The following is a 19,431-nucleotide window of genomic DNA, read 5'->3' as shown; positions in this document are numbered from 1 at the left end:
GTTAATCTTTGCCATGATTCTGACTAGGCTCCCAGTGCCCCTAAAAAACATCCCCACAACATGATGCTGCCAGCACCATGCTTCACCATAGGGATGGTGCCAGGTTTCCTCCAGATATGATGCCTGGCATTCAGGCCAAAGAGTTCAATCTTGGTTTTTTAGGTGCCTTTTGGCAAACTCCAAGCGGGATGTCATGTGCCTTTTACGGAGGAGTGGCTTCCGTCTGGCCACTCTACCATAAAGGCCTGATTGGTAGAGTGCTGCAGAGATGGTTGTCCTTCTGGAAGGTTCTCCTATCTCCACAGGGGAGCTCTAGAGCTCTGTCAGAGTGACCATCAGGTTCTTGTTCACCTCCCTGACCAAGGTCTTCTTCCTTGATTGCTCAGTTTGACCGGGCGGACAGCTCTAGGAAGAGTCTTGGTGGTTCCAAACGGATGGGGACCTTCAATGCTGCAGACATTTTTTGGTATCCTTCACCAGATCTGTGCCTCGACACAATTCTGTCTCAGAGCTCTACAGACAATTCCTTCGACATGTAGGCTTGTTTTTTTTTCTCTGACATGCACTGTCAACTGTGGGACCTTATATAGACAGGTGTGTGCCTTTCCAAATCACGTCCAATCAATTGAATTTACCACAGGTTGACTCCAATCAAGTTGTAGAAACATCTCAAGGATGATCAATGTAAACAGGGGTGCACCTGATCTCAATTTCAATTCTCAATTCTCATAGCAAGGGGTCTGAATACTTATGTAAATAAGATATTTCTGTTTTTATTTTTAATACATTTGCAAACATTTCTAAAAACCTGTTTTCACTTTGTCATTATGGGGTATTGTGTTTAGATTGCTAAGGATTTGTATGTATTTAATACATTTTAGAATAAGGCTGTAACGTAACAAAATGAGGAAAAAGTCAAGGGTTCTGATTACTTTCCGAAGGCACTGTATGTGCTGTATGGACACTGTACATAAAATACATATATATATATATATATATATATATATATATATATATATATCAGTACATACACGTACACATGTAAACTTTTCATGCACACCATTAAAACATGTAGGGATAGTTTCCCGGACACAGATTAAGCCTTGTGCTGGACTAAAAAGCAAGATCAATGGAAAATCTCCATTGAAAGTGCATTTTAGTCCAGATTTAAGTTAATATTAAGAATAGCCTGAATATTGTTCATGTAAATATTAAAATCTGTAAAAAAAATAATTAAAAAAAGTAAATGGAAAGCATTTATGCAATAAAACATCTCTTTTTTGGTAAAGGTTGTTTTTCTCATTGTCTTCCATCAGATAGGATTAGTGTTGTGTAGGATAACACAACAAGATGGAGGTATAAGCCAGTAAATAGCTTTTCTGTAAACCTGGTTGTAAGTTATAGATCAGGGCCCATATTTACAAATCATCTCAGAGTAGGATCAGCCCCCCCCATCCATGTAATCTTATTCATTGTGATCTAAAAGGCAAAACTGATCCTAATTACTAGGTGAACCGATTATACAGCCCAGTTACACTATACTCGCTGAGTCTAGGGGCCCTAGGCTTGCCTAATTGTTCTTTAACCTGACTAGGTGTGTTCATTAACATGGAAGTATGAGTGTATGGACCTTGTTGTGTGTTTACCTGAGGACAGCAGGCTCACTTACCAGGGATCTAGGGGGTCAGTGCTGGCGTGACTCCGTGGTCATAACTTCTTGATCAGCACTTCTAATCTGAAGCCAGGCCCTGGTCCTGGGCCTGTATTCATAGCGCGTCTCAAAGTAGAAGTGCTGATCTGGGATCAAGTCCATGTAATCTTCTTCGCTATGATCTAAATAGGCTAAAATGATCCTAGATCAGCACTACTACTCTGAGAATCTTTATGAATACGGGCCATGGTCTGCTTGACTGCCTCCTCGTGTTTCTAATGGCTGCCTCCTCCTTTACTCCCTCACAGACACTCCACATAGTCCGTGTGATTGTTCTATTCATACACCAGCCGCATTCTCATGGCTCTGCTAGAAGTGCCCTCTGCTGATGCTAGCCAGCTGGGTTAGCCCGCTGACAGTCTTTTGAAATCGATTGAATAAAGTTGAATACATCTGTTACAGTAAAGGCTGTATGATTTCGTAATATGGTGTCAACTTATTCACCCCATGTGGTGTAATAGTTATTTGCGTACACAAATGTTTTTGTTTTTTAAACCATCAGACCAGCAGTTTATTGGAAGACAATCTTGGAAAACACCAACTGAAGAATTTTAATAATACAGTATGACAACTGATTCAATTCAGTACAATAACACTATCTTGGTCAAAGAATAATTCTGCATCATGCTGTGGCTACTGCTTCATTGTGTTTTTGATGTTCCACTTCTGTCCAGAGCAGGTCTGAAGCACCAGCGAGTGTCCGAAGTAAGCGTTCGCCTGTATCACCTCCAGACAGCGACCCGTGGCTCTGTTGATGATTGAGTCGTTCTGAAGGACAGAGGAAATCAAATGTTCTCAATTGAGTAGGCTACTACCTTCATGTGACCTCACAGTATTCATAAAGACTTTCAGACTAAAAGTGCTGATCTAGGAATAGTTTAGCCTTTTAAATTATAATGAATGGACAAGGGGGATCTGATCCTAGATCACCACTCCTACCCTGAGATGCTTTATGAATACAGGCCCTGATCACTGTGTCAGCAACAGTCCCCTCCAGGCAGCTTCTAGCATTTAATGTGGTTATATTACAGTGTTACTACACAGGGTTAGCCTGCACAGGACCATACAATGTGGTTACAGTATATTACAGTGTTACTACACAGGTTTAGCCTGCAAAGGACCATACAATCTGGTTATATTACAGTGTTACTACACAGGGTTAGCCTGCACAGGACCATACAATGTGGTGTTATTATAGTGTTACTACACAGGGTTAGCCTGCACAGGACCATACAATGTGGTTACAGTATATTATAGTGTTACTACACAGGGTTAGCCTGCACAGGACCATACAATGTGGTTATATTACAGTGTTACTACACAGGGTTAGCCTGCACAGGACCATACAATGTGGTTATATTACAGTGTTACTACACAGGGTTAGCCTGCACAGGACCATACAATGTGGTTATATTACAGTGTTACTACACAGGGTTAGCCTGCACAGGACCATACAATGTGGTTATATTACAGTGTTACTACACAGGGTTAGCCTGCACAGGACCTTACAATGTGGTTACAGTATATTACAGTGTTACTACACAGGGTTAGCCTGCACAGGACCATACAATGTGGTTATATTACAGTGTTACTACACAGGGTTAGCCTGCACAGGACCATACAATGTGGTTATATTACAGTGTTACTACACAGGGTTAGCCTGCACAGGACCATACAATGTGGTTACAGTATATTACAGTGTTACTACACAGGGTTAGCCTGCACAGGACCATACAATGTGGTTATATTACAGTGTTACTACACAGGGTTAGCCTGCACAGGACCTTACAATGTGGTTACAGTATATTACAGTGTTACTACACAGGGTTAGCCTGCACAGGACCATACAATGTGGTTATATTACAGTGTTACTACACAGGGTTAGCCTGCACAGGACCTTACAATGTGGTTACAGTATATTACAGTGTTACTACACAGGGTTAGCCTGCACAGGACCATACAATGTGGTTATATTACAGTGTTACTACACAGGGTTAGCCTGCACAGGACCATACAATGTGGTTACAGTATATTACAGTGTTACTACACAGGGTTAGCCTGCACAGGACCATACAATGTGGTTATATTACAGTGTTACTACACAGGGTTAGCCTGCACAGGACCATACAATGTGGTTATATTACAGTGTTACTACACAGGGTTAGCCTGCACAGGACCATACAATGTGGTTATATTACAGTGTTACTACACAGGGTTAGCCTGCACAGGACCATACAATGTGGTTATATTACAGTGTTACTACACAGGGTTAGCCTGCACAGGACCATACAATGTGGTTACAGTATATTACAGTGTTACTACACAGGGTTAGCCTGCACAGGACCATACAATGTGGTTATATTACAGTGTTACTACACAGGGTTAGCCTACACAGGTCTGGCATGGCAGGGGCTTGTTGCGGCCCTGTGCACAAAGACGAGTAAGTAAGTAAATAAGTAAGTAAGTAACACGGTATAAGAGCAACTTAATTGGAAATAATGAGCCACAGTTAAAAATAAAAAAAACTATGTCAACATGAGTCTGACCTGAGAGAAGTGCCATGTGGTCAGCCTGGTGTTGGAGACTTTGTCACAGTTGAGGAGCTGAGGAAAATTGGAGACCTGATCGTCCATCAGACAGCGTGTTTCCTCCCCTGTACTGCCCAGAGCACCGAGGAAAAACTGTCCCTCCTTGGTGTACCGACCCAACTAAAGGAACAGGGAGACACTACTGTGAATGGCTGGTCAAAGGCTATCAACAACAACTATATGTGTTCTCCCCTGTACTGGCCAGAGCACCCAGGAAGAACTGACCCTCTTTGGTGTTCCAACTGGTAGGAGAGAGGCACAGGCAGACAAAATTAAGTAAGTGGTGTATGGTAAATAGTTTCTATTCTTTGAAATTAATTGAAATGATTTGTGATATGATATCATATCTGCTCTCATTCAAAGTGGATCTTTAAAAAACTCTAAAGCATTAACATAATATGATTTTGATACTGTTTTGACTGTAGAACCAGTCATGATATCTGCTACATTTGTATGTCACAGGGGCAAAGGGCTACATTCTGGTAGTTTTGTCTATGTTTGTGTATGAACCACATCATGTCATTTGGTTTAAAAAAAACACATTCTGGTATAAAAGAAAAATGCATGGTATAAAAACGTTTCCCTGCTGATTTTGCTCTCACAGCTTGCAGGCACAGTGCATCTCCGGTGAACCTAGAATATGTCCCAAATAGCACCCTATTTCCTATAAATAGTGTGCTAAGTAGGGAATAAGGTGCCATTTGGGACATATACTAGTATAATAGGTTACCTGGGGTCCCATTCCGTGACAGGGGTGCAGGGTGGCTGTGTGGTTCACCTTCTCTCCCTGGTCCATACACAGATGGGTCGCTTTGCTACTACGAATCTACAGGGAAAGAGCAAGAGAGAGAGAGAAAGAGAGGGGTGGAGGGGATAGAGAGAGAAAGAGAGAAAGACAAAGCGAGAACAGGTAGGAAAATGTTTATGAATGGAGAAAGCTACTTGGCTGCAAAAAGCATCTTATGAGTGTTCGATGAGTGTTTAGAAAAACTTTGTGTAGACTCTGTCATCAGTCAGACTCACCTCCCCGTAAAAGACGGTGTTGTTGTACCTCCTCATCTCTGGATAGACGTTGTCCAGGTACCACTCAAAGTTCTTACATTGCAGAGATTTCCTCAATGCTACCCTCTGAGAGATGTCTCCATAGTCTATCCCATGGTTCTGGAACAGGGAGTGGTTGATTACAGATTGTGTTCCAAATGGCACCCCAATGTAGCCTCGCGAGCCATCCTGATCTCGCAAGCTTACAATAATGGTTCGCTGCACTGAATTCCAGGTGGCTCGTGAGGCTAACCTCATAGAGCTCTGGTCAAAAGTAGTGCATTATATGGGGAATGGGGTGCTATTTGAGACACAGTCACAATTACAAATATGTAACATTAGCAATGAAACGTATGGTGTACATATACTGTATAATGTAGTTAGGATAATGAATAGATTCATTTTTAATAGACTACTGAAAATCTAGGTAGGGGTATAGGCGTTTTATCTGCATTTATGTACTCAAAACTGGTCATAGATCAACTTCATCCGACTCCCTGACCTAGAGTTCCATCTGAACATACATTTGCATATGCCCCAAAAAACAGAAAAAAATACAGACTTTAAATCAGTATTTAGGGGCAACTCACCTCCATTGGGATGTTCCAAGCCAGGTAGACATGCGACTTAAACTGGTCCATCCAGACCTCGGCCACGCGCAGGGCATTACGCCGCGTGCTGGAGGCTATGTTGCTGTGGTAGGGCTTCTTCATCCTGGCAATGTGAGCCACCCTGGAGCAGGGCAGCACCTCCATACTGCCCCCACACAGCCACACCTGGTAGTGCATGTTGGTGGAGAAAATATTATGAGAACAGAACACATACCTTCACACACAACAAATGTTCTGAAGGACTAACACGAATAAGAAGGCAATGCTTAGCTCTACTCAGAGAACCACAATTGCGTACTTGCTGAAATAGGACAAGACACACAACAAATACAGAATGCACTATTCACACACTAGTCACCCTGCCTCTCGCCACCCTAACATACGATGATTGCATCCCAAATGGCACCATATTCCCTTTATAGTGCACTACTTTTGACCAGGGCCCAATTATGCTCAGCCTTCACAGAAAAATGGGTGCCACACAAACCTTGATCCCCAGTTCGATGTTCTCTCCTCCGTAGACGTCCATGCCAGAGTCCAGCAGCCCCAAGTGCCCAAAGTAGTCCCGGTTCACCACAAAGGAGCAACCAATCATTGCAGGAGTTCTGCGGGGGGAAAGAAGGGGATTCTGTTTTCCTCATTTTGTCAATTGGGTTCTCTAAATGCAAGTGTTAATTTAGTTGTGTGTGTGTGCGCGTGCAGGTGTGCCTGTGTGTGTGCATATGCGTTGCCGTGTGTGTGTGTACGCATGCCCGTTCCTGTGTGCATATGCGTGTCAGTGTGTTTGTAGCCTACCTAATGGGTGCGGAGGTGTCCCCGTCATCCCACCACTGTTTGGGGGGGTTGATGTACATGCACCACAGCTCCCAGTTGTAGCCATGGCCAGAGTTCTCGTAGCGCTCCAGCTCAAACGTCTCATGCTTGATGTTATCGATGGAGGGCAGGATGATTCTCTTGTGGTCCTCTTTGATTCTGGTCAGAACCGGCTCAGCCCTGACATAGAGAGATTGCTAGATGGGGTTGGAGGTTTCTTAAGATCTTCTCTCTTCTCCCTCCCCTCTTCCTCCCTATGCCTCCAAGTCAGTCCCCCTAGTTCTTCTGAGCTAGGTTTATAAGTTCTTATTTTTGAGTTGACTCAAAGGGTTGCGACTCCATAGGGAGAAGCAGCTCCCTGTGTAGTGGGTAGTTCTGTGGGCCCTGGTCAACTCTAGTGTGTACATAAAGAACATACCAAACCTGTGACAGTACTTGAATACTAGGCATACTTTTAAAACCGTCATTTCATAAAATCTTATGGCAATTCACTTCTTTAGACTTTCATCACAAATATGGTCATGGAGATACAGTATGCTAGATGGCTAGATGGTTAGTAGTAGTATGCAATTCCTTCAGCTGGAAAATCTCACATTGCTGCGTGACCAACTGCTAAATTCAAGTATTCCTTCTGATCCACCCTTTAAGACAAAGTTTGTTAAACCATCGATCCCAACAACTCAAAGTTCAAGTTGAAACCCACACATACACTCACCAGGAGGGTGTGAACTCAACGTGGGCATCGAAGAATCCAGTCACCTCGCCACTGGCTGCCTTCCAGCCCTCGATGCGGGCACGAATCAGTCCCTCACGCTTCTGGTTCCTCACCATTTTCACCAGGCCTGGGTAACGCTTGTTTACATAATCCTCCAATGGCCCTTTCAGTTGTTCTAGGACACAACCAAATACAACTAATCAAAGCTATACCCACAGACAAACATATGCATGCAGACACACACAGAAGCACACCCACAAACACTTTCAGAAAAACACTCAAGTGCATGTGAGCACACACACACACACACACACAGACAGACAGAGAGGAAATTCATCTGTTTTCATGTGCCCCAGCACTCCAGTGCTTTCTAACAGTCTCACAACAACACCAGGGGGAGTTGGGTGTTTCCTGAGCTATGGCTTGTGTTCTATCTTTTTTCTCTTGCACAACTGATCAGTTTATCCCACCTGAACACACTCTCAGAACCCCCACTCCTCTCACAGAAACACTGGTGGATGTGCTCAGCAGGCCATTGGTTCCTGCATGAGCCAGCACGACATGTTTTTTTACCCACATCATCTCCCGGAGTCCTCCTGGCTAGATAGCTGGAGTGACACCTGTAGACAGTATCCTTTGCTCCCACCTGCCGAACACCTGCCCTCACTGTCATTAACAGAACTGCGGGAAAACAGTGCCCGACAGGTGGCAGCCCTAACTAGCTAGCTTGTTAGAAACACTGTGTGCTAGCTTGCTAGCACAAAGTGTCGCCCCAGCCTCCCGCCTGCTGAGAAAACAGTGCCCGAGGGGGTCGAAGGACACTCTCTACCGGAGTATCCCACCGCCTACTGCTAGAACAGCAGGTGGGAGGATGGGGGGGGGGGGGGGACTGTATGCTAGCTAACTAGCTAGCTTGTGAGTTAGTGACACTGCGTGCTATCTTGCTAGTTAGCTAGCACACAGTGTCACCCCCGCCTCCTGCCTGCTGTGTACCGGACTAGCTGGCTAAGCTAGCACACATTGTTCTTTGCTCCCATCTGCCGAACACCTGCCCTCGCCGTTAACTGAACTGCGGGAAAACAGTGCCCAACAGGTCGGGACGAAGGACACTGTCTACCGGTGTAAGGCTAGCAAGTTACGGTTGCCTCCCGCATGTCCTAGCTTAAACATTTACAAATAGAAGTATAAAAAGGGGTACCTGCAGATGCAGGAATGCCCACATGCAGGAATCCCCCGAATTGCAGGCCACAATTGCACCCTTCTAAATGTGCAGGCGGGTGTGCAGTGGATGTGTGGCTGAGTGGAGAAGAGTTATGCAGACAGTAAGAGGGTGTGTGTTATTTATTTGCATGCCTCTCCATCTCAACCACTGCAATAGCTTCTTTTTCCCCCTCCATGATGGATTGCTGGCCCTATGCCATCCCGCCGTGCCAGGAACATTGGGGAAATTGACCAGTCAATATCTCCTTTTTCTCTTTCCCTCTCTGCCCCTCACTTTGTACTAAATTCTCTTCCAACCTTTCACTCTCTCCTTCTACCCACATCTCTCCCTCTTCATTCCTATTTGCACCTTTCATTGTCTCTGTCTTCCTCTCTCTAACCACCTCTCTCTCTGCCCATTGCTTACTTTCTTCACAACTGTCCCTCTCCTCCCTTCCTGTCCCCCTCCCTGGATGGATGTTGTCAAACAGACATGTTCTCTTGCCTTGATTTGACTGTTCTGTCCGTGCAGCAAAACAGCATGTTGGACAAGGATGTCTTTATAAAGCATAGAATATAATATCATTTATAATATCACTACATTAAATGCATAAACAAATTGTACATCATATGAATATGTATCAATGTACACTACTGTTCAAAAGTTTGGGGTCACTTAGAAATGTCCTTGTTTTTTAAACCAAAGCATCCCGGAGTCGCCACTTCACTGTTGACATTGAGACTGGTGTTTTGCAGGTACTATTTAAAGAAGCTGCCAGTTGAGGACTTGTGAGACATCTGTTTCTCAAACTAGACATTCTAATGTATTTGTCCTCTTGCTCAGTTGTGCACCAGGGCCTCCCACTCCTCTTTCTATTCTGATTAGAGCCAGTTTGCGCTGTTCTGTGAAGGGAGTAGTACACAGCGTTGTACGAGATCTTCAGTTTCTCACATGGAATAGCCTTCAGTTCTCAGAACAAGAATAGGCTGACGAGTTTCAAAGAAAGTTATTTGTTTCTGGACATTTTGAGCCTGTAATCAAACCCACAAATGCTAATGCTCCAGATACTCAACTAGTCTAAAGAAGGCCAGTTTTATTGCTTCTTTAATCAGGACAAACATTTTCAGCTGTGCTAACATAATTGCAAAATGGTTTTCTAATGATCAACTAGACTTTTAAAATGATAAACTTGGATTACCTAACACAACGTGCCATTGGAACACAGGAGTGATGTGTCACGCCCTGAACATAGAGAGCCCTTGTTTCTCTATGGTGTAGTAGGTCAGGGCGTGACTAGGGGGCATTGTAGTTTATATTTTCTATATTAGTGTTTTGTATGATTCCCAATTAAAGGCAGCTGGTAATCGTTGTCTCTAATTGGGGATCATATTTAAGTATATATTTTTCCCAACTGTGTTTGTGGGATATTATTTTGTGTTTGTGCACCACGGAGTCACTTCGTCTATTGGATTTATTATTTTGGCTTATGTTTCACTTTTGAAATAAATATGTGGAACTCAATATCCGCTGCGCCTTGGTCCCGTTCTTATGACAACCATGACATGAAGGTTGCTGATAATAGGCCTCTGTGCGTCTATATAAAAAATAAAACATCTGCCATTTCCAGCTACAATAGTTATTTACAACATGAACAATATCTACACTGTATTTCTGATCAATGTTATGTTATGTCAATGTTATGTTATTTTAATGGACAAAAAAAAGCTTTTCTTTCAAAAACAAGGACATTTCTAAGTGACCACAAACTTTTGAACAGTAGTGTATATTGGATGTGTGTATGTTCTTACCATTACCATTTCTTCACCAAAATGTGAGTGCGTGCATGTATATTTCTCCTCACCATCATCGCTGTAGTCGTCCACCAAGATGATCTCTTTGAGGAGGTGAGCCGGTGTGTGATTGACAGCTGAGTGGACCGAGCGGAGGATTACTGACAACGCCTCGTTGACAAAGATAAAGATAAGGGAGATGTTTGGAAGATCCCTGGGGAAGCTGGCCTTTTTACACCTGGAGACCACACACACACTCACACACAAAGACATATGCAGAAACACATCATTAGCTATCATCACTAATTGCATCAAACACTAATACATCCTTATATATAACAGATAAAGGCAAACGGTGAGTCCATCATTCGATGTTCAGTAATACGGTACTTGAACCCTCTTATATAAAGCTAATGTCTTAAGTAGCCCTATATAATATGTATATAATATAATGTAGCCCGCCCTTTTGGTACTACCCAACATTCTAATGTAGGTTTCCAAGTTCATTACCACCACGCAAGATTCTTCTTCTCCAAGTCTCTTCTATACATTATGATCCCTGTTGATGAGCTCACACATTTTTGTTTTGCAATTGAAAATGAGAACCATGTGCCTCTTCCTGTTCCCCACAATCACATTTTTCAAAAAACGTACCCCCCCCCCCCCCCCCCTCTCCCTAGGCTCACAGTGGGTGCACTGTGGGAGAGAGAGATAAGAGGCCTATTTTTATTGTAGCTTTCGTTATAACGAGAGCCAGCCTTGATGAGAGGGAGTGAGGAATCTGTGGCTGGCTACATCCTAATAGTTCAAAGAGACTTTTGTTTTGGAGTGTTTACCATTTGAAAGGAGTTTGTGGAAATGTGAAAGGAATGTAGGAGAATGTAACACAATATATCTGGTAAAATATAATAGAAAGAAAAAAACAACCGTTCTCTTGTATGTCTTTTGTACCATCATCTTTGAAATTTAAGAGAAAGGCCATAATGTATTATGCCAGCCCAGGTACAATTTAGATTTTGACCACTAAATGGCAGCAGTGTATGTGCAAAGTTTTAGACTGATCCAATGAACCATTGCATTTCTGTTCCAAATTTTGTATCAAGACTGCCTAAATGTGCCTAATTTGCTTCTTAAAAACTTTTCATGTTAAAAATTGTGCGCTCTCCTCAAACAATAGCATGGCATTCTTTCACTGTAATAGCTACTGTACATTAGACAGTGCCGTCAGATTAACAAGAATTTAAGCTTTCGCCAATATAAGATATGTCTATCTCCTGGGAATTGTTCTTGTTACTTACAACCTCATGCTACTTGCATTATCCTACATTAGCTCAACTGTCCAGTGGACGGGACACCGATCCCGAAGAAGTTTTGTCACGTTCTGACCTTAGTTCTTTTGTTATGTCTTTGTTTTAGTATCGTCAGGGCGTGAGTTGGGTGGGTTGTCTATGTTCCTTTTTCTATGTTTTGGGATTTCTGTGTTTGGCCTGGTATGGTTCTCAATCAGAGGCAGCTGTCAATCGTTGTCCCTCATTGAGAACCATACTTAAGTAGCCTGGTTTCACTTTTGAGTGGTGGGTGAATATTTTCCGTGTCAGTGTTTGTGCCACATGGGACTGTTTCGTTTGTTTCGGTATTTCACGTGGTTATTTTGTAGTTTAGTGTTCATGTAAATAAAGTATCGTTATGGACACTTACCACGCTGCACATTGGTCCGACCTCTCTAACTCCTCGTCAGAAGAAGAGGATGAACGTTACAAGTTTTAAGTTGTATTTTTATATATATGTACTTTACTATACTGCTTGTAGTTTTGACAACTTTTTGTTTTACTTCACTACATTCACTACATTTTCCATGACACTCAAAACTACTCATTCCATTTTGAATGCTTAGGAGGACAGGACAAGGGTCCAATTCACACACTTATCAAGAGAACAACCCTGGTCATCCCTAATGCCTCTGATTTAGCGGACTCACTAAACACAAATGCTTTATTTGTAAATTCTGTCTAAGTGTTGGAGTGTGCCCCTTGCTATCCGTAAATTTAAAAAACAAGAAAATGGTGCCGTCTGATTTGCTTAATATAAGAAATTTGAAATGATTAATACTTTTACTTTTGATACTTAATTATATTTTAGCAATTACATTTACTTTGTGTGTGTGTGTGTGTGTCCAGAGTGTGTGTGTGTGTCCAGAGTGTGTGTGTGTGTGTGTGTGTGTGTGTGTGTGTGTGTGTGTGTGTGTGTGTGTGTGTGTGTGTGTGTGTGTGTGTGTGTGTGTGTGTGTGTTACCGTAGCACTGTAGTAACTATCACACTCAACTGAACGACTTGATTAGTGTAGTGTTAGCTAGCTACATAGTTGTCTTTGCTGTCTTCGTATCCAAGATAATTGTGTAGTTTAGAGTGTGGAGTCTTAGAGTGATAATTGCGTTATTAATCGTATTTCGTCGTCCTCCTATCTGCCTAGCAGCTAGCCAGCTAGCATACGTTCACCGGCTACCGTAGCACTGTAGTAACTATCACACTCAACTGAACGACTTGATTAGTGTAGTATTAGCTAGCTACATAGTTGTCTTTGCTGTCTTCGTATCCAAGATAATTGTGTAGTTAGAGTGTGTAGTCTTAGAGTGATTATCTTAATTTACCGAGGTTAGCTAGCCAGCTATTTTGTCGTCCTTAACGTAGGAGACACTCCTAGCTAGCCAATAGCCAGCCAACGTCTACTGAATAGAACTTTCGCATTCCGGTCGCATTCCGCTTCGCTCCACAGGTAGTATCACATTTTCATTTCATTTCATTACAGTCCCAACGGTGTGATTTGTTTGATCGTAGCTAGCTACATAGCTAGCTACATAGCCGTCTTTGTTTCAAAGATAATTGTGTAGTCTAGAGCGATTTTCTAGGTTAGCTAGCCAGCTATTGTCGTTCTCCTAACGCAACGTAACGTAACCAACACTGCTAGCTAGCCAGCTAGCCCCGAAAAGCAGCATTGTAGAAACTTCACACTCAACGGAACGACTTGATTAGGGTAGTGTCAACAACGCAGCTAGCCTACCTCAGCAGTACTGTATCATTTTAATCATTTTAGTCAATTAGATTCTTGCTACGTAAGCTTAACTTTCTGAACATTCGAGACGTGTAGTCCAACTTGTCATTCCAATCTCCTCTGCATTAGCGTAGCCTCTTCTCTAGCCTGTCAACTATGTGTCTGTCTATCCCTGTTCTCTCCTCTCTGCACAGACCATACAAACGCTCCACACCGCATGGCCGCGGCCACCCTAATCTGGTGGTCCCAGCGCGCACGACCCACGTGGAGTTCCAGGTCTCCGGTAGCCTCTGGAACTGCCGATCTGCGGCCAACAAGGCAGAGTTCATCTCAGCCTATGCCTCCCTCCAGTCCCTCGACTTCTTGGCTCTGACGGAAACATGGATCACCACAGACAACACCGCTACTCCTACTGCTCTCTTCGTCCGCCCACGTGCTCTCGCACACCCCGAGAGCTTCTGGTCAGCGGGGTGGTGGCACCGGGATCCTCATCTCTCCCAAGTGGTCATTCTCTCCTTCTCCCCTTACCCATCTGTCTATCGCCTCCTTTGAATTCAATGCTGTCACAGTTACCAGCCCTTTCAAGCTTAACATCCTTATCATTTATCGCCCTCCAGGTTCCCTCGGAGAGTTCATCAATGAGCTTGATGCCTTGATAAGCTCCTTTCCTGAGGACGGCTCACCTCTCACAGTTCTGGGCGACTTTAACCTCCCCACGTCTACCTTTGACTCATTCCTCTCTGCCTCCTTCTTTCCACTCCTCTCCTCTTTTGACCTCACCCTCTCACCTTCCCCCCTACTCACAAGGCAGGCAATACGCCGACCTCATCTTTACTAGATGCTGTTCCTCCACTAACCTCATTGCAACTCCCCTCCAAGTCTCCGACCACTACCTTGTATCCTTTTCCCTCTCGCTCTCATCCAACACTTCCCACACTGCCCCTACTCGGATGGTATCGCGCCGTCCCAACCTTCGCTCTCTCTCCCCCGCTACTCTCTCCTCTTCCATCCTATCATCTCTTCCCTCTGCTCAAACCTTCTCCAACCTATCTCCTGATTCTGCCTCCTCAACCCTCCTCTCCTCCCTTTCTGCATCCTTTGACTCTCTATGTCCCCTATCCTCCAGGCCGGCTCGGTCCTCCCCTCCCGCTCCGTGGCTCGACGACTCATTGCGAGCTCACAGAACAGGGCTCCGGGCAGCCGAGCGGAAATGGAAGAAAACTCGCCTCCCTGCGGACCTGGCATCCTTTCACTCCCTCCTCTCTACATTTTCCTCTTCTGTCTCTGCTGCTAAAGCCACTTTCTACCACTCTAAATTCCAAGCATCTGCCTCTAACCCTAGGAAGCTCTTTGCCACCTTCTCCTCCCTCTTGAATCCTCCTCCCCCTCCCCCTCCTCCCTCTCTGCAGATGACTTCGTCAACCATTTTGAAAAGAAGATCGACGACATCCGATCCTCGTTTGCTAAGTCAAACGACACCGCTGGTTCTGCTCACACTGCCCTACCCTGTGCTCTGACCTCTTTCTCCCCTCTCTCTCCAGATGACATCTCGCGTCTTGTGACGGCCGGCCGCCCAACAACCTGCCCGCTTGACCCTATCCCCTCCTCTCTTCTCCAGACCATCTCCGGTGACCTTCTCCCTTACCTCACCTCGCTCATCAACTCATCCCTGACCGCTGGCTACGTCCCTCCCGTCTTCAAGAGAGCGAGAGTTGCACCCCTTCTGAAAAAACCTACACTCGATCCCTCCGATGTCAACAACTACAGACCAGTATCCCTTCTTTCTTTTCTCTCCAAAACTCTTGAACGTGCCGTCCTTGGCCAGCTCTCCCGCTATCTCTCTCAGAATGACCTTCTTGATCCAAATCAGTCAGGTTTCAAGACTAGTCATTCAACTGAGACTGCTCTTCTCTGTATCACGGAGGCGCTCCGCACTGCTAAAGCTAACTCTCTCTCCTCTGCTCTCATCCTTCTAGACCTATCGGCTGCCTTCGATACTGTGAACCATCAGATCCTCCTCTCCACCCTCTCCGAGTTGGGCATCTCCGGCGCGGCCCACGCTTGGATTGCGTCCTACCTGACAGGTCGCTCCTACCAGGTGGCGTGGCGAGAATCCGTCTCCTCACCACGTGCTCTCACCACTGGTGTCCCCCAGGGCTCTGTTCTAGGCCCTCTCCTATTCTCGCTATACACCAAGTCACTTGGCTCTGTCATAACCTCACATGGTCTCTCCTATCATTGCTATGCAGACGACACACAATTAATCTTCTCCTTTCCCCCTTCTGACGACCAGGTGGCGAATCGCATCTCTGCATGTCTGGCAGACATATCAGTGTGGATGACGGATCACCACCTCAAGCTGAACCTCGGCAAGACGGAGCTGCTCTTCCTCCCGGGGAAGGACTGCCCGTTCCATGATCTCGCCATCACGGTTGACAACTCCATTGTGTCCTCCTCCCAGAGCGCTAAGAACCTTGGCGTGATCCTGGACAACACCCTGTCGTTCTCAAATAACATTAAGGCGGTGGCCCGTTCCTGTAGGTTCATGCTCTACAACATCCGCAGAGTACGACCCTGCCTCACACAGGAAGCGGCGCAGGTCCTAATCCAGGCACTTGTCATCTCCCGTCTGGATTACTGCAACTCGCTGTTGGCTGGGCTCCCTGCCTGTGCCATTAAACCCCTACAACTCATCCAGAACGCCGCAGCCCGTCTGGTGTTCAACCTTCCCAAGTTCTCTCACGTCACCCCGCTCCTCCGCTCTCTCCACTGGCTTCCAGTTGAAGCTCGCATCCGCTACAAGACCATGGTGCTTGCCTACGGAGCTGTGAGGGGAACGGCACCTCAGTACCTCCAGGCTCTGATCAGGCCCTACACCCAAACAAGGGCACTGCGTTCATCCACCTCTGGCCTGCTCGCCTCCCTACCACTGAGGAAGTACAGTTCCCGCTCAGCCCAGTCAAAACTGTTCGCTGCTCTGGCCCCCCAATGGTGGAACAAACTCCCTCACGACGCCAGGACAGCGGAGTCAATCACCACCTTCCGGAGACACCTGAAACCCCACCTCTTTAAGGAATACCTAGGATAGGATAAAGTAATCCTTCTCACCCCCCTTAAAAGACCTAGATGCACTATTGTAAAGTGGCTGTTCCACTGGATGTCATAAGGTGAAAGCACCAATTTGTAAGTCGCTCTGGATAAGAGCGTCTGCTAAATGACTTAAATGTAAATGTAAATGTGTGTGTGTGTGTGCGTGTGTGTGTGTCCAGAGTGTGTGCACGTGTCAATTGGCGCATTTGACTGCAACTTCATAACAAATAAGACCACAAAAAAGCACAACAAAGAAAGAGGGATTAGGCTACAGAGATATTAATAGATGGTTTTAAGAATATTGTATTTTTAACCACAAAGCTAAGTGGTGCCAAAACAAAAACATCTGCTGACATAGCTTTAATCATTAGTCTCTCCGACCATGGCAACAACCCAGTAGCAGCGAAACAACTAAGACAGCAAAGTATACACTATCATGCTTATCAGTTTTGATTAGAGCATGAGCCCAAGATATGGCTGAGATCTAGATATGGGTATCAAATAATACGAAGTGCGCACACACACACACACTAATGCTTGGATTGGTCTTTGGAAAAACATAAAAGCACATGAAAATTGTAGTGGGTCTATTGTACTGAAACACTGTTGTCAACTGAGCTACAGTAAGGGCGACCCTGGTCAAAAGTAATGCTGTACTATATAAGGAATAGAGTGCACTATAGAGTGCACTATAGGGTGCCTAAAACTTACTTGCTGGGCCGGTAGTCTGGTATGGACCGATCCAGTGATATCTTTTGGCTGAGGTAAGCGTTGTATCCATACTTTTCCCTCAGTACTTTTGCGTCGTCCTCTTCTTTTGTGGCTAGGGTGGCGGGGAGGCCCCCTTTACCTCGCCCCCCGAAACCCTCAATCAGCCCCAGGGACTTGGACAGACCTGTAGTTCACAGTCAAGAAAAGGTCACTATGCTATAACACGTTTGCTTAGTTGTTTTGAAAATTATTGACTTTTAACAAAGGAGATAGCTGTATACTAAATGTATGTCCCAAATGGCACCCTATTCCCTATATAGTGCACTACCCTGTGGGCCCTGATCAAAAGTAGTAGTACACTAATTATAGAGTGCCATTTTGGATGGATCCTGAGCCGCAGACTATGTAAATAACAGCAACCATGGTAGATTTTGAGTGACAGCAAATAAAAAATAACCAATGAGCCATAGTCATTGTTTTTAGGTGGGTAGGCTAGAGTGCTAGAGTCATAGCCTACCATTAAGCTGTCTGTAGACCACGTCCTCCAATGACCCGAGTCTCTTTAGTAATACTTCATGACTGATGCTCAAACCTTGAGCCGTGCCGTTAGAGCGTGATTGTCTTTTCACATCGTCCTGACCGATGGTTTTTGTCACTCGGTTGTGGGTGCACTTGGTCCAAAGCGTCATGAACCCCGCAACCGCAATCACGTTCAGCACCAATAACACTCTCCATCGTCTGAACACAAAAGCCATTAAAGTTGTTGATGTCCGGGATCCAAATAGCAGTGTTTTTGGAATGAATCAGGACAAATTCAGGAGTCCTCCTCTTTGTGATGCGCAATAAGGTTCAATGTAGATTTGTGTTTATGAAGGCATTTTCAAAATATATATATACCGTAGACGACATTCCACCTGGAGAAGCTGGTGCTGCAAATCAACAGTAGATAATTGCTATGGTCAAATTGAACTCTGTGTGCGCATTGATAGGCTAGGTTATTATCTGCTGGACAGAGAAACAAAGCTAAAACATATTTCGATTGCTCATTTTGTAACATAACGTAGACTAATTACAACATTTCACTAATAATCTTTAACCACCTACCATTTCGCATTGGAGCAATTGTAGGGCTGCGTCCTTGTTCGGGGTAATTTTGGAGCCTGGTCATGGGCTCTCATCCGTGACTTCTCTGTTTAAAATGTATTGATAGAAGATCATGCATAGAATATGTTAGACAAAGAGACTAGCATATCTTCAGTTTTGAAGAGTCCATATCCTTAAATATTTAAAGAGTCTCGAGTCTGTCTTTCTTTGCATTCAGCAGAAGTGGGCTATGACGCGATTGAGAAGGACTGCATACTGAGCCGCTGTCTGTCTCTGACCGCGGATCTTCAAAATCGTAGCAGATAAATACTGACCACATAAAACGCATAGGCCTATCCCATGTTTAAGCATTCTCTGTGCAGTTTTGATCGTCCACGTGTAGGAAAAATAATTGTGAGATGTTTTGAGCGGTGTATTGCACGAGTAGACTGCTACACAACCAGTCAGCCTAAAATATAACGGTCCGTGGACGCAGCATCGCCAATGAAAAACACCTCATATGCAGCACAGAAATGCGGCTGAAATAACTCCATCCGAGGTGTCTTCTCATATTCTGACTATTCAAAATAATGCAAAACGTTATCCCCCTGTACCCTTATTTTCGCCGATTTCTTATTATGTCCTGTTATTTAATTTAGCCAAATTCTTCCTATGCGCTAGATAGCGCTTAATAATGGCGCGCAGGAAAACACGGAATGGGATTCCTAGGAAGAGATTCGTATTGAACGTTCCTGGTGTGTGTGGCAACCAGTCACACAGTGAATTAAGAAGATCGTTGATGCGGGTGGGTAGGTTGAGTTGACTCACACCAATTATCTGCAATTATACTGCATTCAAATCATATTTTGACTGAACATTTCCTCCCATGATTATTGTAGGCAACAGTATGCCAATGTTCTAAATTGAAATAATGTATTTGAAATAACATAAAACTGTGACATAATTAAGCAATAAGGCCCGAGAGGGTGTGGTATATTGGCCATATACCACAAACCCACGAGGTGCCTT

At 44.5% G+C, this 19,431-nt stretch overlaps 1 protein-coding gene across 1 annotated transcript; it reads right to left on the bottom strand.

Annotated features, from left to right (window-relative positions):
* Positions 1–2,203: 2,203 nt before the first annotated feature.
* galnt17 (polypeptide N-acetylgalactosaminyltransferase 17) lies at positions 2,204–19,111 on the bottom strand. Its single transcript, XM_029672550.2, has 12 exons — positions 18,424–19,111; positions 17,837–18,248; positions 17,320–17,503; positions 10,542–10,708; positions 7,480–7,654; positions 6,747–6,944; positions 6,439–6,556; positions 5,931–6,116; positions 5,323–5,460; positions 5,030–5,125; positions 4,258–4,419; positions 2,204–2,479 (listed from the first exon to the last, which is right to left on the bottom strand). Exons 2-12 carry the CDS (start codon positions 18,072–18,074, stop codon positions 2,345–2,347), a joined length of 1,797 nt encoding a protein of 598 aa, XP_029528410.1. The 5' UTR covers positions 18,075–18,248; positions 18,424–19,111; the 3' UTR covers positions 2,204–2,344.
* Between the last annotated feature and the right edge of the window lie 320 nt (positions 19,112–19,431).

The sequence above is a fragment of the Oncorhynchus nerka genome, linkage group LG11 (genome assembly GCF_034236695.1).
Source record: "Oncorhynchus nerka isolate Pitt River linkage group LG11, Oner_Uvic_2.0, whole genome shotgun sequence".
In the NCBI taxonomy this organism is placed as follows: domain Eukaryota; kingdom Metazoa; phylum Chordata; class Actinopteri; order Salmoniformes; family Salmonidae; genus Oncorhynchus; species Oncorhynchus nerka.
This window is presented reverse-complemented; position numbering and strand designations above follow the sequence as displayed.